At 37.2% G+C, this 27,839-nt stretch overlaps 2 protein-coding genes and 1 long non-coding RNA gene across 4 annotated transcripts in view; 2 read left to right on the top strand and 1 right to left on the bottom strand.

The window, feature by feature from the left end:
- The window catches only part of LOC100493336 (aldehyde oxidase 2), a 46,546-nt gene extending 22,905 nt beyond the window's left edge, over nt 1-23,641 (top strand). For both annotated transcript variants that reach the window (XM_031892938.1, XM_002937709.5), the window contains 19 exons: nt 188-274; nt 1,294-1,472; nt 4,577-4,682; nt 4,776-4,898; nt 5,016-5,112; nt 6,536-6,660; nt 7,611-7,741; nt 12,099-12,186; nt 13,595-13,681; nt 14,254-14,445; nt 15,300-15,527; nt 16,142-16,237; nt 16,328-16,456; nt 17,448-17,522; nt 18,249-18,301; nt 18,697-18,808; nt 19,054-19,119; nt 20,067-20,249; nt 23,098-23,641. In XM_031892938.1, coding sequence (XP_031748798.1) covers nt 188-274; nt 1,294-1,472; nt 4,577-4,682; nt 4,776-4,898; nt 5,016-5,112; nt 6,536-6,660; nt 7,611-7,741; nt 12,099-12,186; nt 13,595-13,681; nt 14,254-14,445; nt 15,300-15,527; nt 16,142-16,237; nt 16,328-16,456; nt 17,448-17,522; nt 18,249-18,301; nt 18,697-18,808; nt 19,054-19,119; nt 20,067-20,249; nt 23,098-23,301 — 2,361 coding nt within the window. In that variant the 3' untranslated portion in view covers nt 23,302-23,641. The remainder of the gene's footprint in view (nt 1-187; nt 275-1,293; nt 1,473-4,576; nt 4,683-4,775; nt 4,899-5,015; nt 5,113-6,535; nt 6,661-7,610; nt 7,742-12,098; nt 12,187-13,594; nt 13,682-14,253; nt 14,446-15,299; nt 15,528-16,141; nt 16,238-16,327; nt 16,457-17,447; nt 17,523-18,248; nt 18,302-18,696; nt 18,809-19,053; nt 19,120-20,066; nt 20,250-23,097) is intronic.
- LOC105948542 lies at nt 15,522-25,611 on the bottom strand. The gene is made up of 3 exons (XR_004220396.1): nt 25,464-25,611; nt 17,111-17,293; nt 15,522-16,193 (listed from the first exon to the last, which is right to left on the bottom strand). It is a non-coding gene; the product is annotated as an uncharacterized LOC105948542 (long non-coding RNA).
- Nucleotides 25,612-25,673: 62 nt separating this feature from the next.
- The window catches only part of aox1 (aldehyde oxidase 1), a 45,038-nt gene continuing 42,872 nt past the window's right edge, over nt 25,674-27,839 (top strand). Inside the window, exon 1 of the mRNA XM_018097547.2 lies at nt 25,674-25,990. Within this exon, the coding sequence (XP_017953036.2) occupies nt 25,934-25,990 (57 nt within the window). The 5' untranslated portion in view covers nt 25,674-25,933. The remainder of the gene's footprint in view (nt 25,991-27,839) is intronic.

Raw genomic sequence — 27,839 nt, 5'->3', positions numbered from 1 at the left:
TAGTGCCCCCAGTGAGCAGGGACATGTCAGTAACAAAGACCGAAGGACACTTTGCTAGTTATATAAGAGATGCGTATATGCATATTTTGTATTAAGACTTTTTAAAATAACTCATCTTTTTGTGCAAAAAAACAAGCTGCTGCCACATTCCTGCGTCTTTAATAACTTTTGCTTTTCCTTTATATAGGATACTCTTAAAAGAAATGTTATGCTGAATGGGAAGAATCCAATAAATGATTTGCAACAGAGGATCTCCAATGGATTTCACCTTAATGTACGTGGTCGTGTATGCTAGCACGTAATATTGAATCATCCTGCATTTTCCATGGCTACTTAAATATATAAAGAAATGAATGCTTATAACGAAAAACAGCTTCACAGGAATTTGTTTTTTTTAATTATTAGATATGAGAGGGCAGCGTAGGGCTAGGATGCCAAGGGTCCATCAGATAACCAATGTTCCCTCTAAGTTTTGAGACCAGCACACAAAGAATTTTGTGTGAAAACACATAATTTTATACTATGCACACAAGTTTTTTTATAGTGCGCACACGTTTTTTAAAAGTGCGCACACAGCCAAGAAGAAATTAGAGGAAACATTGCAGATAACATAGACTATAGGCCCAATCTCCAATTTATTTATCCTGCTGCCCTGACTCAGCCTTTTTATTCTCTTTTGTGTAGATACTATAACCCATCCTTCCATCTATTCCTCCCCTTTCTTTCCATATTAAAATAGATAATGACCATGAAATAGGCCAAATGGTTAGGAATAGGAGGTCTCACTGACACCTGGGTTGCCCAGACGTTTTCCTGGTTTCCTGGTGGGCAGTCCAATACTGTGAGAGGGCACCTTCCTTACTATACCCTATACCAGTGTTCCCCAACCAGTGGCTTGTGAGTAACATGTTGCTCACCAACCCCTAGGATGTTTCTCCCAGTGGACTCAAAGTAGGTGCTCATTTTTGAATTTCTGGTAAATTTTGATTGCATAAAAACCAAGTATAATGCCAAACAGAGCCTTCTGTAGGCTGCCAGTGCACATAGGGGCTATTAGGTAGCCAATTATAGCTCTTATGGGCAACCCCAGGAACTTTTTCCATGCTTGTGTTGCTACCCAACACATTTTCCATTTAAATGTGGCTCACGGGTATAAAAGGTTTGGGATCCCTGCCCTACACCTTGGGGTCTCAATTGAGCCACTAACTGATTCGTCTACAGTATTAACTGTAGCCGAAATCAGACACTATAGAACAATTTTCTTTATGTAACTTTATGTTTTTTTCTGAGCAGGATGAAGATGATGATCTCAATTACTCAAACGGGGGCATCAATGGTGAAACTATTACACACCAACCACATATGCTACATACCATTGCAGAGGAGGAGATTGATAATGAAGACTCACAAGTGGTGGAGGGAGAGCTTTTTCTTTCACTAGTAACTAGCACCAGACATCACGCCAAAATTATGTATGTGATCTCTTCCCCACTGTTTTGTTCTTTACTCAAACCTCAAGGGGGAGATTTAGCAACATTTGATTTTGAATTTTTCCCGATTCCAGTTTTATTGCTCTAAAAAAAACTTGAATTTGAATTATGGTGAAAAAGTTGAAAGTCTGGTATTATAGACAGGTTTCTATAAAAGTCAATAGCAGTTGTCTTGGGCAAAGTCAAGCCATATTTTCAATTCGAGATATTCAAGTTTTTGATTTTTTTTCAGGTTTGTCAAGATACAAGATATTTGAGTTTTTTTATTCGGATGAGTTTTCCTTATTAATAAGCCCACAAGTGTCTTGCCAGGGTTTGTGGGGTTTGGGTGCACATGTAACTTCAGTCAAAACCTTGTGGGTTGAACAAAGGGCATCAAATTTTATTATGTGATCACAAATTATTTTAATGAGTAGTTTATTAGACATGACTGAGCTGCTTGCATGGAAACTGGGAGCTGTGGTTCAGTATTCAGTATGTACTAAATAGTACGCTGAATATATTTTCCAGCCTTAAAAACAATACCCTGATTTGCTAAGTCTCTTATCTATTAATTGCACAGGTGTGCTCTAAAATGATATCATGCTAGACTGAAATGCCAGTTTAAATAGGAACTCAACCCAAATGAAATTTAAGCTTTTTGAAAAGTAAACATACATTCAAGCAATTTTGAAATATACATAATTAAAAGAATATGCAGCCTTTTCATGATTTTTGATGTGATATTATGGTTTGGAACAGTTACCTAAGCCTGGCCCCCTGCTCTCCTGCTGATCTAGCTGACTACTTTGAGACACACAAAAAAAATGTTACAGTAGTCAACTCTCCTCAGCTTGCATCCTTCAAATCCTACAATGCACATGTGACGTCAATAACAAAAAGGAACATTACAGTGCAATGCATTGTGGGTTATGTAATTCCTGCATGCTGTGTGTAAACTGTAGAGAATTTGTTACAATTTGTAACATCAATATTTTAGTCCCTCCTCCCCTGCCAGGATTTTAAATGATGTAGAAAGAAAACTATTTTGCAGCTGATATCAGCATATAAAAATGTTATTTATTCATACTTTTTGAAGGAATGGATTACAGTGATAGGTATTTTAGGGGCTTCTGTGTTGTGTGGGGCTCCTTAAAAAACTTTTGGTTGGAAGCCATAGTTCCCCTTTAAATACAAGTGCAGCTTTGTAATTTGAACCAAAAATACTTTGCACCTGAAAGTCATTTACTGTCATTATACATTTTCCCCTTTAAGTTTAAGTGCTATTATAACTTATTTTGTTTCTCATTTTATTGATGCATTTATATGCTAAAAGTCATTTACTTACTTATCCCACAGGCAGAAGTGGAAGAGCACTAAGAGTAACAAGAGCTTCTCATAGCTTGTACAGAGAGATATTACATGTCAATGCTACAATAGGAATTCTTCTATTTTAAAGAGAATTCTTCATTAATATATGCCTCCTTAATAGTGTTTTACTACATACTACCACATTAGAGGTTTTAATTTCATATATTTTAGAATATAAAATATAAAAATTATATATAAAAAATATATAAAATTGAGTGCACCTGTTTACTACATCTCAGTTAAGCTTTCTTGTCTCATTCACTGTCATTGTTAAATCAGCCAGAGGCATCAAGAGAGCAGTGGAGTAAATGTTAGTAAGCATCTCTGATAGGGTAATCTGGTGGCTCAAAGGTGCCTGTAACCTCATTCTGCCACTCCCATTGACTGTAATTGGATATACACAGAATTGCAGGTTTGAGGGCTGTTCAGTCTGAAAAACCTTTCTCCTTTCCTTTCTACTGCATTTATAAACCACAAACACTCTCACACCTTTGATCCATAGGTATTTCAAATTACAAGCTTACTTAGATTTTGTCTACTAAGTTCATAACCATTGTCTATAACTCACCACCCATTAATGCTGCGTGTATTGACACAACAAAATGAATGCAGCTCTCAACAAATTTGTCTTGTGATAACTGCCTCTGTTTACACAAGCACAGCAGTTCATTTCAGTGTTATTTCTATTATATGGCATTCATTTAGGCCAATTGCATAATCAGCTATACCATACCTTCCAACTATCCCGATTTTCGAGGGACAGTCCCTCTTATAACAGCTCAGCCCCCAGTCCCGAATTCTTAAGGTGGCCATACACGTTGAGATCCACTCGCCTGGCGAGGTCGGGTGGGCGATATCAGCAAATTTTGGCCGTGGGGCCAAACGATTGAATTATAACGATGGCAATGGGCGCAGTCGGTTCAGAGAGCCGATGCGGTCCCCGATCCAAAAAAAACAATATCGGCAGCTACAATCGGCCCGTGTATGGCCACCTTTACTGAAAAGTCCTTCATTTCCCTTTGATCTCCTGCACTAAAAAACTTACAATGTTTCTCAAACTTAATTAAATTGCTATCTTTTGGCAGAGAGCCCAGAAATCTTAACAAACAACACCTGCACTTAGATACAAGTGTAACTAATAAGCTAAACATGTCTCTTGGGGGAACTGAGACTTGCAATTTAAACCGCAATTTTTTATCAAAACTGTAATAACACATAAAATGACCCCAAAACCTCCAGAAATGTGTTCAAACTTTAAATAACCTGCCAAATTTAGTAAAATGGAAGGAATGGCATTTAAGAGGTGTGGTCACAAAAATTCATGTGGTCAAAAAGATTTTGCCATGCTACGCACAACATTTCTTTTTGTCCCTCTTTACATTTTTCAAATGTTGGGAGGTATGAGCGATACATCTCCCGGATTTTTTTTTTTTTGCGCCACTGCAAATGACCACACTAATAAATAGTTTATTTTAAAAAGTCTTTATTAGCAATTTATGAATGTATTAGAAAATGTAATTATGGTCAATGTGATAATAGCAGTAAGCAATTGAGCAATTTTTTGTAATAAAACACAATAAAGACAAAAGCTTCAATTGGGCAGTAAAATATTTTGATTTGGAGTGATTTTTTTTTATTGTTTTATTAACAGGTATTTAGATAGAGGTTCAGAGTGTTAAGAAGTATTTGCATTTCAGTCTGCATTAATTACACATGTTCTTATTCCTCCCTATCAGAGCCATACGTTCAGAAGATGCATTAAAAGTACCTGGGGTTGTTGATGTGATAACAGCTGTGGATGTTCCACGGGCAAATGACAAAGATGTATTTGCAGAGCATGAGGTACTTCAGAAATATCAGCCTGGCCCCATATCAATTCATTTCCCTGTATTTCCCATAATTTAAGGACTTAGAACTTTTTTTTATCTTGTCTAGGTGCACTATATGGGGCAAGTGGTATGTGCTGTTGTAGCGGACACCAAAAAACATGCCAGCCTGGGAGCATCACGAGTAAAAATAGAATATCAAGACTTGGAGCCTGTGATCCTTTCAATTCAGGTGACGAGCTGGCGCGGTCTGTCATAAAATACATTCTTGTGCTATAAAACTTGAAAACATGACATTTGTACAAAATGACCTTAAACACACAAATCCAACTGGTCATCTGTTTTACAGGATGCTATAAAGAACAATTCATACTTTGAGCTAACAAGAAAAATAGAGCAAGGAAACATAGAGGAGGCCTTTCAAAATGCGGATCATATCCTCGAAGGTAATTACAGTAATTAGAGATATGAAAAATAATGTTAGCAAGAAATGGAATTACGCCCAACTCTCCATTCCACACTTAGGCATAAGTGGATTTCATACAAACTTCTCGCTTAGCTGCTTGTTTTAGGGCATCATGAGATACTGTGGGGCCGATTCACTAAAGGTCGATAACGCTTATCAGTACTTAAAGAAAATTGGGGTTCGTGAGTTTTTGGCAACTTTGCAGTGGGATTTATTCAAGTATGTGTTGGCCCTAGAGTGATGCAGCCTCCAGTTTGCAGGGAAATGGTCATTTTCAAAACAGTAGTTTTCAGAAAGCAATGGTTACGTGTGTAATAGCGTGTGCTAATATAGCACACGGCAAAATATATTGCGCGCAGCGGGAAATAACGCAAGAAAATCGCTCAACGCGAGTTAATTATGAGGCCTGTCCTTTTAGTGAATCGAGTGTTAAGTCACAAAAAATAAAAAGGGATGAAAAATTTTAACGCATGCTATAAATAGCGCTTGTTTTATCGCCCTTTAGTGAATGTTTGGAAGAGAATGTTTTAGAGAATGTTTGGAACCTGGGGTTTTCCAGATAAGGGGTCTTTTTTTATTTTACATTTGAATACTTTAAGTCTACTAAAAAATAATTTAAACATTAATTAAACCCAACAGAAATGTTTTGCTTCCAGTAAGGATTCATTATTTCTTAGTTGGGATCAAGTACAAGTTACTGTTTCATTATAACAGAGAAAAAGGAAATCATTTATAATGCTTATAATGAAGTCTATGGAAGACGGCCTTTGCATAATTTGAAACTTTCTGAATAACAGGCTTCCAGATAACGTATTCCACCCCTGTATAAATTTAAAATGGCTCATAGTGTATTCAATGAACAAATACCAACAGTAATCAAATATTTTGCAGTAGCATATTGAATGGGGTAATAACATAGGTCTTTGATTCAAAGAAGCATGGGTTTCTATTAGTGGTGAGCAAATTTTTTCGGCAGTCGTGGATGAATTTATGTGTTTCGCCATTGGTGTTTGGGAAATGGGCTGCGTCAAAAAAATAGTCGTGTGCAGCAAAAAAATAAAAAAAGACGCACGCATCAAAAAAGTCGAATTTTTCGCTGTCTCGCTATTTTTTCTGCGAAGCGACAGATTCGCTCATCACTAGTTTCTATGTTAACTTCTTGCATCCTCAGGAAAAGCAATAACCTCTCATTGACTTGAGTAGGCACTAACTAGAGTTTACCTTTAAGGTTTTTTTTGTACAAATTAATGTGTTTAAAATGGTGAATGTAGAGGTTTATGACCTAATAGCTGTAGTTACTAATGTCATTTCTGCCTAATTATACATTTAGCCACTACAATATGATGTTGAGTAGCGGTTTAGTCTCTAGTGTGTTAACTCCTTCTTTGATTTTCAAAGAGCAGGTGAGGACTATATTGGAGGACAGGATGATTCTTCTTACCCATTACATACTCTATCTGTGATCCCAAGACTGGAGGAAAATGAGATTGAGGTTCTTATAGCAACAAATGACCCAGCTCCAATACAAGTAAATGTCAAATCATCAATTCATTGTCCCAGGGTCATGCAAATTCAGATAACCCTGGTGTATTCTATATGATAAAATGTATAAATGTATGGTCTGTTTATAACTCTCATTATTTGTCAACATCTCCTACTTTAGCCTTAGGGTACGAGTACAAGTAGCTTCCATAACTAATTATGGGTAATAAATATTATTTTCTTTTATTTTACAGTGTGGATCTTTAAGACACAGGAATGCAATGAACACTTGAATATTTTTATTTATTCCACATGCTTGCCTTTATTAATGTTTATGAGCATAATATTTAACAAGGGGAAACCCAATACAGCACTGTCAATGTAGCTGAGATTTATGAAATAATAAAGCAATTTTGTTTTACAGCTCATAGTATTCTAGGAACTAGTTTGTATTAAATACATTAACAGTGAATCTTACATAGTAGTACTTCTTACCTAACAAATAACAACAGGAAAACAATGGCTATAGGAAACTTATTGGGTTGAAATGTCTTGTGTGTAGGTTCCTGTATATTCTAGGAACATTTTGCATTTAGACTACAGGCTTTCCTGTAGTCTAAATGGCAAAGCAAAAACTTAGAACTTGTTAAATCAACCCTTGTGATCTACTGGTCATTGCCGGAAAGGTTTGCCCAATTTTAACTGCTTACTTCTCCACTGATCATATTCTTTACTTCAAGACAGTGTACTCTGTGCTTGTCTTTGCAATTACTTATTTTCACTGTTAGATACTTCTCCATCCATATTCTACTGCATCCCTAATTCAGTCTCCTCTCTCCCACAGCACCTCCCATTACCCCCATTATTTTTTAGTCTCTTCCATGATATGATACAAAATCACAGTACTTTCCCCATACAGTATGCTTTTATTCTGAATATAATTTTGAAATAATTCTGTTGAACCATTTTTTCATAGTTTTTCCTTTGTCTTTACAGGCTGCTGTGGCATCGGCATTAAATATTCCATCTGACTTTGTTATTTGCCATGGGGAACCACAAAGAGATGTAGGGGCACAAAATTATCAAACTGCATCTCTGGCCGCCATCACTGCAGTAGCTGCACACAAGTAAGATTGTGTTGGATTGTATACCATTATCTAATTTTACTTCAGACAGAATCTTATGGGACTCTTTCATACAAAGAATAATCTACTGTTTCTATGAACAAACATAGAGGTGTTTCATTTGCATAATGTAAAATAATCTTCATTACTGCTTACAGAGTTCTGTAGGGATTTCTAACTGGCAGCTAGGCAAACCTGGGAACATCCCACTGTAATGGGATACCATATGGCATATTTACTAAGATTGGAGATAAATATCACCAGTGATGTTGCCCATAGCAACCAATCAGCAATTAGATTTGAACAGTCACCTTACAAGTTAGAAATCAAAAGCTAAGATCTGATTAGTTGCTATGGGCAACATCACCGGTAAACACGCCCCCCATATGAGGAAGACAGTTAGGCAAGATGTTGGTCCCTACACATTACCAACACTCTAAATGTTTACACAAAACTTTGCACATTTTGCACTTGGAAGGGATAGGGAATAAGGGAAATGGACCATTCCTTAAACAGACAGTTTTGTCCTCAATAGAAAAACAACTTCTATGGTTCAACAAGTCATGTGGATTCTTCTTGGGGTGCACATCGGTTCATATTGATGAATGTGATTTTAACAGCTTCATACTGGACGTAATACTTGCATTCAGCAAATTATCCTCCATGCTGAAATACTTGATACTGAGGTTTAGTTTCCCACAGCTATACACGGCATTCTTAAAGAGGTGTGGCCTCGCCTCCACTGTTTTTCTCTCATCCTAAAATATTGCCAACCCTTGTGGCTTTCTGCAGGCTTAGGACAGGTTAAGCAATTTGGAGCTATCTTCTCCTTGAAGGCAATCTCCTCCTAGGTCTGGATTTACAAAGTGGACTGGACACCCCTAGGACAGATAGGTGCTGTCACCGCTGATCACTCCCGCCCCCCCCCCCCCATCCTTTGCACACATATGCCCAGGATTCACTTTTAAAGTCTGGAGCACTAGGGATTTGGCTTGCAGAAGATTTAAAGATGTATCAAATCTCCTGCACATCCTAGTGCTTTGTGGATGCACAGGAGATTTGATTCTATGTCCCTTAAACCTTGCCACCCTAGTAGTGATGTACAGGCCAGCCACATATCGCAGGTCGGGTAGGTTCGAGTCAACCTCAGCACAACATTTCCTGGTCACAGGTGGGCTCAGGTTAAGCTGTTCTGCCTGCTCTCCCCACCCGCGACCTTACACTGCCAGCTTCCTCTTCCTGTTCTCTCTCCCTTGCGCCTTTTGTGACATCATCAGTGAGCTCAGGTACAGTTCAAGCTGGGAACGGGCAGGTTAGGATCGTATCCAGGTCGAGTTTTAGTCGACCCGCGCAGTCACTACACCATAGGCCTGGGCCTTTGTGGCCTTCCCACAACTCTGGGCTTCCACAGTCCATTCATCTAACATGTGCTCCATCCTTTCGTACACCTACACTGGTGCATAGGACATGACATACCACATGTGGCTCATTTTGAAATGAATGACATGGCACATGATGGTTTCTGGATTTGCCCCTCCATGCAACACCCATAATTACATTTTCTCCTAAGGCTAATCTTCGGGGGGGAGGGGCCCAAAACTATTTGGCATTTTAAATAATGGAGTTGCAACCATCCCTTTAACATCTGCTGCTTGCTCAGAGTTCTTCTCCCAGCCAGTGGCAGTAATGGCACAGGTGCAAGTACTTTGCCTGGATGGATTAATTGTATACAACTGTAGAGAGTTAAGTCATCCTTCAAACTCCATCCTTCTCCAGTTGCTTCTAGTGATAAGCAAATCTAGTGATAAGCAAATCTGCCCCATTTCGCTTTGGCAAAAAATGAGCTAAACTGCTGAAAAATGGCAAAAGATTTGCAGAACACAGTTACTCCATTACTTTTTTGACATGTGTAACTTTTTTAACGCAACTGCAGCTAATTTGACACGCTCATGACAATGGCATTTTTTGCAGCGAATCCTCTGTAGTTAATCCGATAGCACACCAACATATTTGTTTATAAAATATGTGAATTCATCTTGCTAGCATTGTCATAGAGTATTCATTGAAATAAAAACCACAATTACACAAATTCACACATGTAACTAAATAACTGCATACAAATATATACAGTGTCACAATTACACAAATTAACCTACAGGCAAATGTAATCACACATACTGTATACTTTAATGTGTCACATAATAAGTTTACTATTTTTTAGTGTGAAACAATCACCCAGTACCTTGTTAATTATAGGTTTGGTTTGTGCCACCAGGAGCCTCATTGCTAAAGGCAAGGGAGAAGCTACTATTGGACATTACTGACTGTGTACATATAATTTTCTGTTTGTTAATAAAATTGTCACTGTACAAATTCCCACAGAGTTGCAGTTAATCCGGATATTTGCATTTCTCTCTTAATAGTTAGAAAGAATATTCCAATTAATAGTATATTTAGCACCATAATGATTTTAACCAAAAAGCTTTGCGGATAATAGTTTGTTGCAAATAGAAACACATGGCAGACTTGCACAGTAACTACAAATGCCAGAAATTAGTGTGTTTATTAGCGCAATATTTCTTCACATAAACAAGTTTTTATAGGTGTAACCATCCAGAGTTCTGATGGATTTACAAGCCACCCCCCCCCCCATTAATGTCTAATTAAATACTGAACAAACCTGTTTTTGTATCCTGGAGATACTATGCTGAGATACTACTATCTAATCTATGGCCAAATTCAGAAGATTTATCCCATGGTTACCCAGACAGTGAGACACTTAAAGGGGTCAAACTTGTTAGGCACTACCCTGAGACTCTAATTGCTTAAGGCCTACCCCAGGCCAGAACCTCCTCCTCTACTTTAACAAAGTGTACCAACCCACAGTGGGGAAACCACCATCGGCCCATGCTTCCAGAAAAGTTTTGTACCTCACAAAGTCTGAACTCGCAAAGGGAATGCTTGGGAGTCTGGGGTATAATTGTTGAAAGTACCCAGGGCTGGTAAGAAAAGGTAAAGATGTAGACTTTTAGAATCACTGGGGATGCCCAACAATTAGCAACGCTCAGTGGTATTACGTTTCCATGTCATTTAATTAGGTTAGCTACTTATAACAGTGCATAGTGCATAGTGCACAAATTATACACTTCTATGGACTTGATAAACTCCACTCAAACCTAAGGCCCTGGTCACACAGAGTGTTTTCTCCCTTGGATTGGTTCTAATACGCATCACCCTGTAGCTGCATTGACAATCACAGCTTCCACCTGCATGCAGCTACATGGAGCTAAGATTGACCCAAAAATGGGAAAGCAGACATTTTTTTCTCTGCTTCCGCTCCACTCTGTGTAGCTGCACACACATCAAATCTATGACTCTCAATGCAGCTACAGGGTGATGCATATTAGAACCAATCCCCGTCTCTTTGTCTGATTGGAAACTGTAGGCGGAGAGACACGAAAGAAATGCTTTATGTGACTGGGCCCTAGAGGAATAAATGTTAGTGCTCTATTAAACTTGTGTATAATTTAATGTAGCTAATAAAACTGCGTAAGAACAGAGGTATCTCTTGCAATTCTAGCTAAACTGGTTTTTGAGAAGATTATTAGACTTGTGCTGGTTTCTATTGATGATGGGTTGGGTAAAATAAGAATGGTACAGTAAAGTGTGTTTCTTCTCTGCTTTTCCTTCCCTTTATTTTGAATTGAACTTTTATGGGGTTTTGTAATATAAGCTACTAAATTTGCCCAGGAGCAGTAACCAATCAGCAGGTTTTGGACCAGCATTACCTGGTCAAAAGCACACATCTATTTGGTTGCTTTGGGTTGGTGCTCCTGAGTGGTGCTCCAAATTTAGCACCTTTTATTACATATGGGGGTTTGAATTTGACAAAAGAATGAAACCTGGTGATCATACAATGTTTAGCACCAGCAATTCTATCCACTAAAAAATTTTACTTTCTTTTTTTTTTTTTTTTTTTTAAACATACAACCAAATATCAACACTTTTTAATTTATATCTTTTGGGTTTTTTTTAAGTTAGCCAAGTGTTTTGCTGCATTTGTTTATAAAGTTCTTGACTTATCAATTCATTCTCTGTTGTGCGAGTCATTATCTAGGTCAGTGGAGTGCACTGCTTATGTACAATGGCACTGGGAGGGTTGATCACTTATTTTACACAACAGTACAAGACAGGATGGAAAAGTGCAAAAGAAATAGCAGTTTACACCTATTTTTTGCACTTTGCACCCTGCTACACTTTGTAAATAAGCCCTAATATATTTTTGTTTTGTATATAAGCCACCTTTCTTAATCCATAAATGCTTGTATTGGCAGTCCTAAGGAATATCTTTTAATTTCAGAACTGGGCAAATAGTACACTCAGTCCTGGAATGGAGAGAGGAAGGATCCATATCCAGATACCAGCCACCTTTTCTTGGGAAATACAAGGTTGGTATTCAGATGGATAGGAAAAAGCAAGTGATTTTTTTTGTTCTTTAATGACTAACAAATCCTGAAAATGTTCTTGTTGTCCTTAGTTAATAATAATACTAAATTATGGAATCTCTCTGCTAAAAAGCTTATTTTATTACCGTTTATGCTAATGCAATGCCAAGTCTTTCTTATGTTTGGAGTTTTTTTTCAATGCAGAATCTGACAGCAGAAACAGTAATCACATCTGTTTGCCAAAGGGTAAAGGGGTTTAGCAAGAAACCATATTTTAAAAAGTAAAAAAAAAAAATTCAGAAAGGCTCAGGAAAGACCAAATGAATGCAGAATTATGCCCATAAAAATGTCATATAAAATGTGCTTACACATGTTTGTATTAATTAATACTAGTGCCATGCTCCAAATTGCAAGTTGCCCTAGCTTTGGTGTACAAGGCTCAGAGTGCACCTGCTGGCTTGTCCAAAGGGCTCCCTTTGCATGTTGTGCCTGTAGGGCAGGGGTCCCCAAACTTTCTTACTAGTGAGCCACAGTCAAATGTAAAGACTTAAAGAGCAACACAAGCATCATAAAAGTTCATGGAGGAGCCAAATAAGGGCTGTAATTGGCTATTAGGGCTTTATTTGGTAGTAAATCTTGTTTTTATTGAAACAAACCTTGCCACCAAGTCAGGAATTCAAAAATAACTACCTGGTTTGGAGGCACTTAGAGCAACATCCAAGGGTTTGGTAAGCAACATGTTACCCCTGAGCCACTGGTTGGGGATCACTGCTGTAGGGGATCACTGTTGCAGCATTTGACCCACGAGCAGTTTAAAAAATGTAAGGGTATGCCCCAGTGTGCCACCTGTTCCCTCTGGGGCACAACCTGCATCTATTTGCCTGCTCACCCTTACTAGCATATTTTGTTCTCTAAAGTCAACAGAACACATTTTTCAGTCATGTGAATGAGAAGTAGCAGATACAGTTTGAGGTGCATCTCCTTGACTGAAAACATCTGTGTGCTATAGCCCTAAGGGAACACCAAAAATGACTATTAATGTTATATGTACTATTTCAGAGGTTTTCCTTCTCCTTGAGATACATCTTGTTTATACAATAAATATACAATTAGTTAATTAATTCTTCCAACAACAAAATATCATTTATTGCACTCAAAACCTTAAGAAAGGTTATTAATTTCACATTTTGTTTTAAAATGCATACTCTTAAGTACCCTGGTAGGTGCTCTCTGATCCCGGGTACCAACAGCTTATGGCTCAGCTTACATTATTGTTATGGCCTTGCCAACATATTAGGTAATGGATTCCAGTAATCCACAGCTATCCATTCAACTTGGTGTCATGGTCTAACATACTCCAACAACATATCTGCTTTATTTAATTACATTTTATTTATTGTTATCAACAAAGGTGGCATACAAAAGTGATGGCACAATCATAGCACTGGACGTCACGTATTACTGCAATGCTGGGCATAGATTGGATGAATCTTCAGAAGTAAGTACTGAGCACTGTATAGTGACCTTTTTATGAAATGTGAGCTGTAGACTTCCAGCTAGCTTATTAAAAATGTCTATTCCATAATCTATTTACGGATATTCAAATTCAGAAGTCAATATCCCAAAAGGAATGCTTTTTTGAATTACAGAGAATTTGTAACCATAGACTTATCCATAGGATAGACTTTGATTGCTTAGTTTATTTTATTGAAGATGGTAAGCACGCAGGTATGGTACAGTTAGTAGAGACAAGATCAATATAAACTATAGTTTGCTACTTCTTGCAATGTAGATAATTAGATTCCCAGAGCACAGATAATTCCTCTGCATAATGGACTTCTGCAAACAATCACAACAGAGCCTGCAGGGATGTATACTAATAGTGTTATTATCTAGGCAAAATGTATGTTAAGCACAATTCCTATTTATTGAACTCATTTTGAACAAGGGTTATACTGCCTCTTCAAATTAGACAATGGAATTGTTCCTGAATAATAAAGAAAGAGGTAAATACTGTTAATTTCTAATCTTACAATACTGTTGTATTTCTATTCCCTGTGCCACATCAAGGTGCTTGCTGTGTCTCTGCTGAGTGCCCAGAATGCATATTACATCCCCAACACGAGATGCTGTGTAGTTGCTTGCAAGACAAATTCACAAGCAAAGTGTTTCTGCAGAGGGTGTGGATTCCCTCGGGCCTGTATGCTTGCTGAAATATGGGTAGATGCAGTGGCAGACAGATGTGCATTACCACCAGAAAAGGTAATAAAATAGTAACCAAATAAAATAGATCTTGTTAGTTGCAGAAAACCCCATATAATAATTCAAATATTACGGATACATGGGTAAAGTGCAGGTAGTGCACTAAAGGTAGGGGAGGTCGCAAAGCAACTGCAGCCTCCTGTTTTCAGTGTGAATGTCTGCCTGATTCCTATATACAGCATAGAGTGGAAACCAAGGTCTGAAAAAGGTACAGGCAAGGTAAAGATAAGGTGTCCAAGAGGTTAAAGAAAGTGTCCAAGGGGTTTAAGATAAAGTGTCCAAGGGGTTAAAGATAGGGTGTCCAAAGGGTTAAAGATAAGGTGTCCAAGGGGGACCTGCACAAGGTCTTTACTGCTCAGTGTGCCAGACAAAATGCTGGGAAAAAAACACTACAGTTATATAAACTTACTGCCTATTCTTTAGTTTCTGCATTTCACCACATCTAATACCATGATCCTACACATTTTAATCCTTTTGCATTATGTTTATACATGCTTATGTTTATACAGCACACTGTTTAATACTCAACTGCTTTTAAAATGTATAATCTTATAATTTCTGAATATAGTTGCAAACAAGCACTAAAACCTGCATGCTTTTTACACACTTTATACAATTTTCCCTAGAATCTTGAATCCCCTGCTTCAGCTCAATTTACCAGTGTGGTCACAAATTAGTATTGCGAGCAAGCTCTGTGAGGCGTTTTGGTGTTAATGTGTGTGAATTGGCACGGTACGGAGATGCTTGCTGTGCAGGAAATGGCATCACTCTGAATTTTTGACCCAAGGATGCAAGTACCTTTTTGTTGAAAATCTTTCCTTTGCTACCTCACATCTGAAATGCATTTCCTGCAGGTGCGGCAGATAAATTTGCACGGGGCAGTAAGTCACGTTGCCTTTAAACGAGATTTTGACTCCTCCAATTTGATAAAGTGCTGGAATGAGTGTATGCAGAAGTCTTTATATCATGAGCGACACACAGCAGCAAAAGAAAGCAACAAACAGTGTCCCTGGAGGAAGAAGGGGCTCTCCATTATTCCAGTTATGTTCCCTGCAGGATTTATAGAAGATGTCCTTAATCAGGTTAGAAAATGAATGCATAGACAAGAATGCAATTCACTGTGTGCTATAAATGACTGATGTTCATATCTGAACTGTTATCTCATTCAAGGACTGCTAGCTAGATATAATAAAGTATCATAATTATGTTTGGGAAGGCATGTCATACTTCTTTGTTAGTAGGATATTAATAAAACAGACCTACCACATTTTATGCAAAGCACCGGGAAATCTACTGTTTAAATACCACAAATAAGATATTGCCAAGTCCATATTTCACATGATCTATTATACTAGAATACAGGAATAAATGATGCTGCTTTGTATAGAAACATAGTCTAGGAATTACAATACGAGCAACAACTATAAAAAGGAAGCAGCATATGCAAAGCCACAAACTAAAAAGACCCAAGGCATAAATACATACGGAGCTGATGTATATGTATATATAATATGTATAATATGTATACATAATACATATGGTACAAATAAAATAATATAGAAACAGAATAATTATCAGATGATATTTAAAAATAATAATCTAGAGGCACAGGAATACATAGTACAGGTGTTGTGTTTCAGTGCTTCTTCTTGTAAGAATGCTCATCTGTGTGTCTTCTCCCCATTCTTTTCCCTAGGCTTCTGTGCTGGTTCATGTTTCTGTAGATGGATGGGTCCTTGTGACTCCTGCTGGAAATGAGACACAAGAAGAAACCCACACTATACTGATGCAGGTGAATCTGATATCTCTACACTATGGTGGGTACAAATGATACATTATAATGAATCATAGCAATTAACTCAGTCCTTCTTCTTTTGTGTAGGTTGCAAGTCGGGAGCTAAGGATACCGATATCTCATATCTATATTAGCGAGACCAATACAACTGTTTCATCAACCACCTCTGTCACAACATCATCTGTTACATCAACAGTGTACGCATTGGCAGTACGGGTAAATACAACATACAGAAATACTCTACAAGTTAAAATGCTGAAATTATGGGGTCTTCTTTATGTATAGAGCTTTCATTTGTTTTTAAGCTTAGGTTTTGAGCTGCCATTTACCATTCATTTTAATATAGTGATTGAGATTTACATATAAGAACTGGTAATATTTTGACTCACTGGTTAGTATTGCGGTCTTCTGCTGTGGGCCCTATTACATTAACTTTGTATTGTCTCCAAGGGCAAATCCTTTTTGTAGGTATCTATAGGAACCTCCACATAGTAATCTCATTAGCTACGACACATGATACTGGTGGCTGCAGTGGGTTAATGGAAGAGTGAAAGGCACATAGCCATTTCAGTGTTTAACTGCAGTGAATTATATGTTCTGTTCTGTTTAGTCACTGGGTGGCAGTGTGGTTTTATTTTGATTTGCAGTCTGTTCTTTCTTTTCTATACTGTGCTTATGTTGTGCTGTCATTTAGGGAGGCCTCTTCTGTGGAAAATTGTTGAGGGACAGCAGGAGGGGAAGTAGTTGCCATTTTCTCAGGGTTCTTAATAGTACTTATGGCAGTGGCATGTATAGTTGTTACTAGGACACACAGTAAACTAATTTCAGGCCTCCAAAGCTTCCCATTTTACCAATATATATTGAACTTACCCATTAGTATGGAATCCATTGGCCCCTGTACATTTACATAGTCTGCTTCCCCTATAGTTTCCCTCTCTCTGTCACAGGGTCCCCTTCGCCAAGCATTTGAACAGCTCCTGTACGAATGTGTTTCTGCTATGTCCTGCAGGCTTACACTTTTATTTTTTTGCATCCGAGTCACTGGTAGTGAATCTGCACGACAGGAGGCATGTGATTTTTGGGGGGGAATTAAAGGAGGAATTTATCTGTCATTGGCAAAATGATCTGCATGACCATGTGGAGCTGGGTGTGTGTTCACATACTACACTTTCTAATACAATTACTAATCATAATTATTTCTTGATAGGAGGCTTGCCAGATTCTTCTTCAGCGCCTGCATCCAATTATCATCTTAAACCCAGACGCCACATGGTTGGAGTGTGTAAGTATTGGAAACTACACACATGTAACCATGTTACAGAATATATCAACCTGCAGATGCCAGGGAGTCATTAAATGTTTTGGCATAAATTAATAAAAAATGTACATACAAAAAGGGTTGGCACCAAGAGCTTATGGATTCTGCAGGTTTCTTTAATTCATAATCCTGCTTTCTTTCTTATCTTTTTAAATCTGTTTATTGAATTTTTAAAACAAAGAGAGAATTTTAGATTTTATCAGTGCAAGTTTCAAAGTATATTAATCCTTATGTCTCTACAGCCCCCGGTTCAACCCTCTTATCTGGGTTGCTCTAATAGAGCTATCCATTGTTATAGGAAATGTCAACCTTTGAAAAATAGTAATGAAGAATTGTTTAGAGTGCTCTTCTGAACACTTATGCAATTTATTTTGTTTCTAGATATCAGTTTTTACTCTGTTAATATTGTGAACTGGGCAGACACATGTCAGATGACTTTTTCACTCACTAACTTAATTCATGGAGCAAGAACACTTTCTTTTTTTCACTAGCTTAATGAACAGCACAAGGTGATGTTCTTTCAAAGTCATTATATTAGCAGTGTAAAAACTAATAGTAATTTTACATACATTTCCTATAAGGGTGTTGTGAATTCACAATACTTGTCTTGGAGTAAAAATAGCTGGTCCTCGTGCACATGAAAACCCCTTCTGCCCTAAAGGTATAATGTATCTTGTATCATTTTGTCAGGTTCAAGAAGCTTTTCATCTCAGAATTTGTCTTTCAGCAGCTGGACATTACAGGTAAAACCACTGAAGGAAGCTTACATTTTTCCATTATATATTGATATAGATACATAGGTATCAATGTAGAGAAAGAGGTATAGATACAGTTATTCTATATCTGCCAGTGCACAGAATAGTAAGTGCAACCTATCATTTATCTATATGTACTTACACAGTAACACTATCTATATGTACTTACTTACACATTAACACTTCCAAAAGCCTGGTCTCATGTTAGTAACAATGATATGGAGAACACTACAATGCCCCATTGCTTCCAGGTAATGTTCTACAGTTCAGTGATAGTTTGTAGGTTTAACATTAGCTTTCCATGTCATCCCCACACTTGTTTTATCACTTTGTATATGTAAAATTGGATTATCCTATTAATTATACTATTAACCTTTTTAAAGGAGCACTAAAGCAATGGATTGGTGTCTAAAGGAAGGGTTGGAAAGTCCAAACTTTATATTTGGAGCTGCATGTTCTGAGGTGGAATTAGACTGCCGCACTGGAAATCACAAGGTAAAAAAAATAGCATTTTAATTAAGTGGATTAAATTGGAGTCAATTGAATATACAGAGGTGCCCTTTAATAAACCAGCCCTTATTGTGAATGTCTTTTACTGTATATTACCTTTGAAGGGTAGGCCATCTCTGGTAAGCAACAGTATATTTTAGTATATACTTACAGTATACTTGGTAACTAACCAGAATTATGCATTGCACAAGTATATGGAAATCTAATTCTGTAATATTTTTTTAATACAGTGTTTGAGAACTGATATTGTCATGGATGTTGGGTCCAGCATCAATCGTACAGAAAACACAGAGCAGGTTGGTAGAGAAAATGGCTCTACACAACAGATTTGGGCAAAAATGCCTTTTTCAAATTTTTATCTCCTGCTGCTCTCTGGGCAGAGTACACATTACATGTGACCCTCTTTCACTTGAGCCCTCACTGTTGTGTTTGAGAAAACATTCTTCAAGCTGAAATACATGAACAATTCTTTACAATAATTTGGGTACCATAGTTACATAGTTAAACTGGGTTAAAAAAAAAGACTAAAGTCCAACAAGTTCAACCCCTCCAAATGAACCCCAGTGCATATATATATAAACACTCATACCTATCTATCTATACACTCACATATATAAACTATATATATACACTAATATCTATACTAAATGTAGATTCTGCTATTACAATAGCATTTTATATTTTGCTTATTTAAGAAATCATCCAAGCCAAGCTTAAAAGGTATTAACAGAATCTCTCATCACAACATAACATGAAAGGGCATTCCACAGCCTCACTGCCCTCACCTACAAAACCCACCTACGCTGCTTCAAATGAAAGTTCTGATCCTCTCTAATCTAAAGAGGTGGCCTCTGGTGCACTGATCGTCTTAATGGGAAAAAAGAACATGCATAATCTGTCTATAATCCCCTGTAATGTACTCGTAAAGAGTAATGTCCCCTTGCAAGAGTCTCTTTTCCAGAAAATTTAACCCCAACCCTCATAGTTTTTATATTTCAAGCCTTTTACTAGTTTAGTTGCAGTTTAGACAACTTGTTATTTACAAAAATCCCCAGATCCTTCTCATTTAAGAATACCCAAAACATACTTCTATTTAGTGTATAACTCTCATTTTATATTAGTTCAACCAAAATGAATAACTTTGCACTTATTATTATTAAACCTCATTTACAAGAGAAGTTTTGTTTCAGTTTGCTTTGTGATCCCTCTCCAGATGATTATTTTCCATGTCATTCATTTTTAGATTAAAAATGCCTTTGTTCAGAGCCTTGACATTTTCATAAGTGAAGATTTTAAATACAGCTTGCAAGGCTCACTTAATGGCGCACAGTGTGAGAAACCTGAGGTGGTGAAAGCACCAGAACAACTCAATGTGACTTTGCCTATGTCATCACCACTAAACCTAAATGTGTCCTGCTCACCAAAGGTAAGTTATGGCCATCTACCCAACATATTAAGATATGCATTGCATTCATATAGAGATATATATCCTGTTAGTTTTAACTATTTTGAAATGAAGTGAGATAAAGGGTTTTATTTACCATTTCTATGGGCAAATGCAGAATGGCATGTATAACACTTGTGCCTCTGTTTCCTTGGGCTTTGTGCCATCACTTTATTACTGTAATTGTGGTGTAAGACACATTGCACAAAAGCATAAGATAGCAGCTTTTGTGATTTTGACCAAGAGGTAAATACAGGTCTCTCTTTGGGCACAGTATCCATGTTAGTATGCCAACATGATTCCAAGAATGACAACTTGAACACCATTTACAAACAGATGCACGTTTTACGCGCCTATAAGTGCACACATAATGTTGTGGCTCATTTACACTGGAATATGGGGAAACAATGCACTCTGGATAAAAACATGCCAAATTGCACTTGTTTAACTTAGCCCATTATTAAATGAGGCCCAGAAAGTTCTCTAAGTTTTAGGACTACACTTCAAGACAAAATTGCAGATTCGCCCACCCCCCTCTCATCTCCAAATCTGTCCTCTAGTTATTTTGTGTTCTCATTTAGGGTACAGGCCCTGTGTGAGGGAATCTTTGGTAAGCAGCTAGCACTGATAGTAGAGACCGGAGTCAACTCTCTTTCTAGTCTTGTTCAGCAAGTCCCCTTCACTGGATTCTTCATCTGTAGGTCTTTTGCCTTTTGAAATCATTTAGTATACAGCCTACTGTAAAATTAGTTACACTAGTTGGATGGGTGTCTGGTGAAAATACTTTTTTTACTTACTGGTATCAACTTCTTGAGTTTATTGTTTAGGTGAAAGTATTGAGTAGCCCCTTTGGCTAACTGTGTAAGCGAAAGATAAAGCCTTACTGGCCCTTGCCGCTGGCGTCATTCCCCTGTAGATAGTGGTCTTTCTGTTTAATCTTTTTCTGGTAAACATTTGCCCTCATTCTGTTGGCACAACCTTAATGGGATCTTAACATATAAAAATGAACCAAGGTAAAAGTCTCCAGACTCCTAGGGGCACATTTACTAATCCACAAACGTCCGAATGCGTTTTTTTCGTAATGATCGGTATTTTGCGATTTTTTCGTAGCCATTACGACTTGCTTGTAAATTGTTGCGACTTTTTCGTAGCCATTACGACTTGCTCGTAAATTGTTGTGACTTTTTTGTAGCCATTGCGCCGCGTACGAAAGTTTCGGATTCATTCAAGCTTCAGTATCGTGACTTTCCTTGGGCCAGGTTGGAGCTGCAGAGTGCCATTGAGTCCTTTGGGAGACTTCCAAAATCATGCAAAGTCGCAAAGGTTTGCCCGCCGTTTACGAGCGCTCAATACGAAAAAGTTGCGACAATATACGAGCAACTCGTAACGGCTTCGAAAAAGTCGCAACAATTTACGAAAAAGTCGCAAAATGTTCGTTTCCAATCCGATTTTTTCCCATTCAGGATTCGGATTCATGGATTAGTAAATCAGCCCCCTAGAATTAATTTTCTATTTTTAGTCGTTTCGAAGATCTTTGAAGTTTTAGTTCAGTTTTGAAATGTTTCTTGTAAATTGTACACCTGGTAGAATTTCTATATTCTATATTATATGCTACAATTACTTTTCATATAATAACAGTACATAATAATTCCATGAGACTTTCTACAACCAAATGTCTAGTACTGTTCATCTAAAAGTAAGAACACTATCTGAAAGCCAACCTATATCTTAATACTCTTATCTTTACTGTTCCAGCTTCATCAATATGTCTACCCTTAATGGAACAGTAACACTAAAAAATTAAGGTGCTTTAAAGTAAAAATACAGTATAATGTAGTATTGCCCTGCACTAGTATATTGATCTGTTTGCTTCTGAAACATTACTATAGTGTATAGAACCAAGCTGCTGTGTAGCAATGGTGGCAATTGAAATAGGCCTAAATGGCACACATTAAATAGTAGATAACAGAAAATATATGTAGAACATCATTGTATTCTACATAGCGTATCTGCTATCTGCTGTATAACCTGAGCCTATTATATTTTAATTGCTTTAAAATACTTTTTTACATTTTTGGTGTTACTACCTTTTTCAAGAGCATTAATAATTTCCTACCGATATCTGCAGCTTTGCATTTGCCTTGGGAGGAGTAAATATGAAGTCTCTGTAGTGCAAAGGTCTAGTCATCTATACCAATAAGCAGGTAGCATTTATTGGTCACCTGTTTAGAGGCAATGCAAACAACAAGTTACAAGTTATTGTAAAATTGCTCAGGGCACTCTTGCAATTTACGTTCATTATTTTTGTCCCTAGTTTTGAAGATCTTAACAATTTTTTCACTGCTAATATAATGAATTTGAAACAACAGCACCACCCACAGGTCATTTGTCTGACTGGCTCCAGTCAAGGAAAATAAATTTCCAGAGTCCTGTGTTGCTTAGTATGGACTTAGGAAGCATCAGGAGATTCTTCTCTGCTCACTTCACATTTATTTTCTAAACAGAGCAAAATCACAAGATGTTCCTTTTCATGCATTTACTCTTTTCTGACTGTAGCTAGTTGGCCAAAATAACCAACACATGGTACTTTTTTATGATTCTATTATATTAGCAGTGTAAAAATAGATAACATATTGAAGACTAGGAAAAATAGTTATTGCAAATGGCAAAAGTGCTTAAGAGAGCACTCTAAACTATTTTACATTCATTATCATTTGTTTTGAGGGTTAAAACTATCTTTTAGCATGGGTTATTGCACCTGTAAAAAATGTATGACATATGGGGCATAATATTTCAGTATAATTTCCTTATAAGCTGTTTTTTCCCTCAGGCTATTGAAGAAACATCGCTGTTCTTCGGTACCTCCGTGTTCTTTGCTCTGAAAGATGCAGTCCTTTCTGCCCGTAAAGATGCTGGCCTGCCTGGGACTGTCTCACTGCCCATCCCTGTCAGACCTCAACATTTAAAAATAGCATGTGGTAGTCACTTCATAGATGCAACACAAATATCCAATCCTGAAGAACACAGTATCTAAAAAGTTTGCTTGTTTTTTTAATTGTATATACAATTTCATTATGTTAATGGACATGAAATCTACGATGAACCATAATGCTCATGTGAGATGAAAGAAGGTTCTGCTTCCTTGAAATAGTAGTGGCCTTGGGGATTACTTCTCAGCATGGGTGGTGGAGGCTAATACAGGAATATTCTTTAATCATTATACATGGAAGATTCAAGACTAGAAAAGCTCTCTGAATAAAGTTTGACGTTGAAGTTGAAACAGAACAGATAATATAAATACTTAATATTTTATTTATGTCACATTATGTATTCATAAAGCCAATGACATGTCAATAAACATGTTTTTCACTACAGCTTATAGTGTGTCATTTCGGGATCAATTCAAAGAGCAGCATTTGTGCTTTAGGTCTAAAAAACGCAAGGCATTTTTAGTGCCATTGAGGACAAAACACCCCTTTAAGCCTATCAATGCTCCTAATAGTACTGAATAGAAAGCACCCACTAGTATCCACTTCATACCTTCTATTATTCAGAAGTTTTACCCTCTGTGAAGAGGAGGTAGAGAGTGGATTTCCTACAGTAGTGCAAGACACAAAATGGTACTATTATGTCTGGCTAGCCAATGCATTAGGACATCAGAAGAGGTAGCATATACATTAGATACTGCAATCCAGTTCATGTATTGAGGTAAAATAATAAAAAAGGCAGGCATGCCTTAGTGGTACTAAATGTCTGGTTAGGCCATGCATTTTGACATCATAAAATTTAGATCACACATTAGGGTTTTTTAATTCTAAATTTGCCTGCAGGATAGATTGTCAGTTTAATAGTGAAGGCAGACATTTTTTGTAACTTGACTTGAAATATGTTGGCTGACTAGGCAACATATTTTGGTATCAGAGAATACATTTAGGGGGACACAATAGCACACCCCTCAGTGCTATTTTTTCTTGAGCCCCCCAGTGCTCATTCAGCAAGTACTTGTCTCCTGGTCTGGCTACCGTCTGCACATCACACTGGAAAAATATTCGGAGTAAGGTGCAGACCGCAACATCAGTTGTATTGGCCTTGTCCTTGGTCCCAACCATAGGGCAGACGGTTATGACATTATAATTGAAAAGTTTAGGCTGGGGAGCAAATTCCATTTATTATGGAAATATACACCATAATTATCATAGGCAATGTATTATGACATCATACAAAATGAATACATTACGTGTTTTAATTCTAAGCCTGGCTAGAGGACATATGATATAATAATCAGGCTAGATGTTAGTTGTACTGCTAAGCTTGGCTATGCATTATAACTTCATAAAATTTGGAGCATACATTAATGGGTAGTATAAACATTATAACATCACAAAAGACAAGGCAGGTATTAGTTGTACTGATATGTTGGGCTAAGCAATGCAGTATGACATCAAAAATGATGGAGAATGTAATATGGGTTTTAATTCTAAGTCTGGCTAGAAAATGCATTGTGATATCATAATAAGGGCAAATATTAATTATACTGCATTGCCTGGCTAGGCAACTCATTTTGACATGAAAAGGGGTAGTGCATATATTAGGGAGCCTATTTACGACTGCCCCTTGCAGGCTAGGAAGCAGATTATGACATCATGACAGGCACAGAATGCATTAGCTATAGTATTGCAGACTGGCCTGCTGGAGTACCAAAGGATCAAGCAGGAGGTCCAGCCTAAAAATATTCCCCTTTATTATTGCCATCATAAGGCTGTATAACTAGTGATGAGCAAAATTTTTCACGAGGCATTGATTTGCATAAAAAAAAAATGTGAAACGGCGAAAAATTTGCAAAGTGTAAAATTGCAACAAAATTGCATGTCAAGTTTATGCGTTTCGCAAATTTTTCGCCATATCACAAATTTTTGCAAAGTTTCATTAAACGGTACAGATTTGCGCATCACTATGTATAACTCAGCACTATGTACTAGTTAACACGGTTTTCATCCATTTGTTTATAGTAAGCACTGGCTTGCAAGTTATCTGCCGGGCCCTTGAAAGTTCCATCCAACACTTGTCCTCCCTCTGTGGCACAAATCAGCTGAAACCAAGGAGAAGTGTGCTAATGAAGTCACAAACAGAAAACTAGCAGCACAATATACAGTGCTACAAGTAAACACAGTCCTGTATTTCCTAGCTGGTACTCACTGTGGTGCAGGCAAGTGCTGAACACTGATGGAACACATCAAGTCAAAAAATATGTTTCCTAATGTTCTTATAAGTCAGCCCTTGATTTAAGCCTATAATTCAAGGTGAACTGCTCCTTTAACAGGCGCTTGTCAAAGAGGGTGCAGGTGAGTTGTGAGGCTTTATGCACATAACGCTCCACCCTAATGCAACCAAGGCAAATTAAATGGGAGGACTTTGATTAGGTTTTAAGCATCAGTCTTTTCTGCTGACTTAACACTCAGGTTGAAAGCTCACATTTCCCTTTCTCTATGCGCCACCTTCCTCAATAAAGTGAAATACACTAATTACCTGTAATGTTTTAAAAGGTGATGACAAGTTAGGCAAGTTCAGCTTTCCATACAGCCCCAGGTGGTTTTTGTGCTGAAACATTACACTTCACAAAGGACTTGCAGATTAATATACGTATAAAGGAGATTTGCAGCGTATGAATGATGGCGTTTCAGCAAGCTTCTGACTACCTAATCTTCTATGTCAATGGACGGAAGGTATGTTTCTCAGCACTATCTATTTGTTCCTCATCTGGCTGCAAATAATTCAATTTTTAATTATTATTATCCCCACAATGCCTTAATGGCTTAATATTTCAATGCCTGCTAAAGGAATGGGAGTTCACCCTCCAAAAACATATTGATTTCAAATGGTGCAATACAAATAATGACCATTCTTTTTGTAATTGCTGTGTTAAAAATTAGAAAATTAAAAACTACTGAAAAAAGGCATTCTTTTTGGTATAATACTAAGATACGCTTAATTATAATATTATAATATAATTATAATATATATATATATATTTTATGATAATAAAAGGTTCCTATGCCATCTCCTAACCACCCAGCTTAGAATGAAACTAAAGAGCTGTGTCTTGTGATCAGCTTGTATCTTACTGTTTGTAACCGCTAAATATACAGTAAATGGTTTGTTATGAACACAATCTGCAGTACGGAAACCCATTATCCAGAAAGGTCTGAATTATGGGAAGGCTGTCTCCCATAGACTCCATTTTAATCAAATAATTCAAACAGTTAAAAATGATTTCCTTTTTTGCTGTAATAATAAAACAGTATGTTGTATTTGATCCCAACTAAGATATAATTAATCCTTACTGGAGAGACAAAACTATACTATTGGCATTATTTAATGTTTAAATTATTTTAAGCAGATTTAAGGTATGGTGATACAAATTATGGAAAGACTCCTTGTCTGTAAACCCTAGGTCCTTGAGCATTCTGAATAACAGGTCCTATACCTGTACAACTTTTTATACATGTGGCTTTTTCCATAGAAAACCATGAAACCTATTTTAGCCTGTACCAAGTTGCCCATGTATGGCAGATTTATACCTGTTATGGATAATACACAGTTGTTCATGTATGTCTTGAAATGCACTTAATATTGGTTGTAAGCTTCCAGACCAATGTATTACCGTGTAGGTATAACATCTATAATCTGGACCTTGGATTTTCTGGATAAGGCATCTTACTGTAATTTGGGTCACCATACTTTGTCTACGAAAATCATTTAAAAAGTAAATAAACCCAATGGGATTGTTTTGCCACCAATATGCATTCATTTGATTTATGTACAAGGTACAGTTTTATTATAAAAGAGAAAAGGGTAATTTAAAAAATTACAATTATTTGCTTAGAATGGATTCAATGAAAGATGGCCCTCCTGTAATTTGAAGATTTCTAGATAATAGGTTTCCAGATAAGGTATCCCAGGCCTGTAGGTTTTTTTGCTGAATTATACTGCCCATTCATGTCACAAGGGTTGCTACCTCGTTAGGGCTCTGGCACACGGGGAGATTAGTTGCCCACGACTAATAAATCGGCGGTGGGATGGCATACGCGGTGGCGTGATTTGCCAAAGTCGCCGAAGTTTCCTCTCAAGGCAACTTTGTTCATATAATGTGAATTATGTATTTAAAAAGTGATAAGATAACAATCTTGTTTCATTGCACACCTTATATAAATACAGACACAGTCATAAATAATTTGACATGCATCGCTATGAGGTATGCATGGGAATAAATGTTTTTACTAAATTTGATAATAATGGAGGTAGTGTACATCATGCCAGAACGCCCAACATATGGAAACTTACAAAAGATACCTCCTACTGGGCTGTATTGATTTCAGCACAGAGCCAAGGGGAAGGGTAGGGTTGCCAGCTAGTCCTGTAAAACCAGATACACATTTAATCCGTATGCTAGTTAGGATGCATGCTGTATACTGAGCTGGTTTCTGTGTTTCTCTCACATAACTCAAATAGTTTGTGAGGTGTATATGTTTTGTTATTCAGACAGTTTTGTAACTATTCAGTGTGACAGTACTA

Source organism: Xenopus tropicalis, chromosome 9 (genome assembly GCF_000004195.4).
Source record: "Xenopus tropicalis strain Nigerian chromosome 9, UCB_Xtro_10.0, whole genome shotgun sequence".
NCBI classification, from domain to species: domain Eukaryota; kingdom Metazoa; phylum Chordata; class Amphibia; order Anura; family Pipidae; genus Xenopus; species Xenopus tropicalis.
Note: the sequence above shows the minus strand (reverse complement) of the source record. Positions and strands in the feature narration are given on the sequence as shown.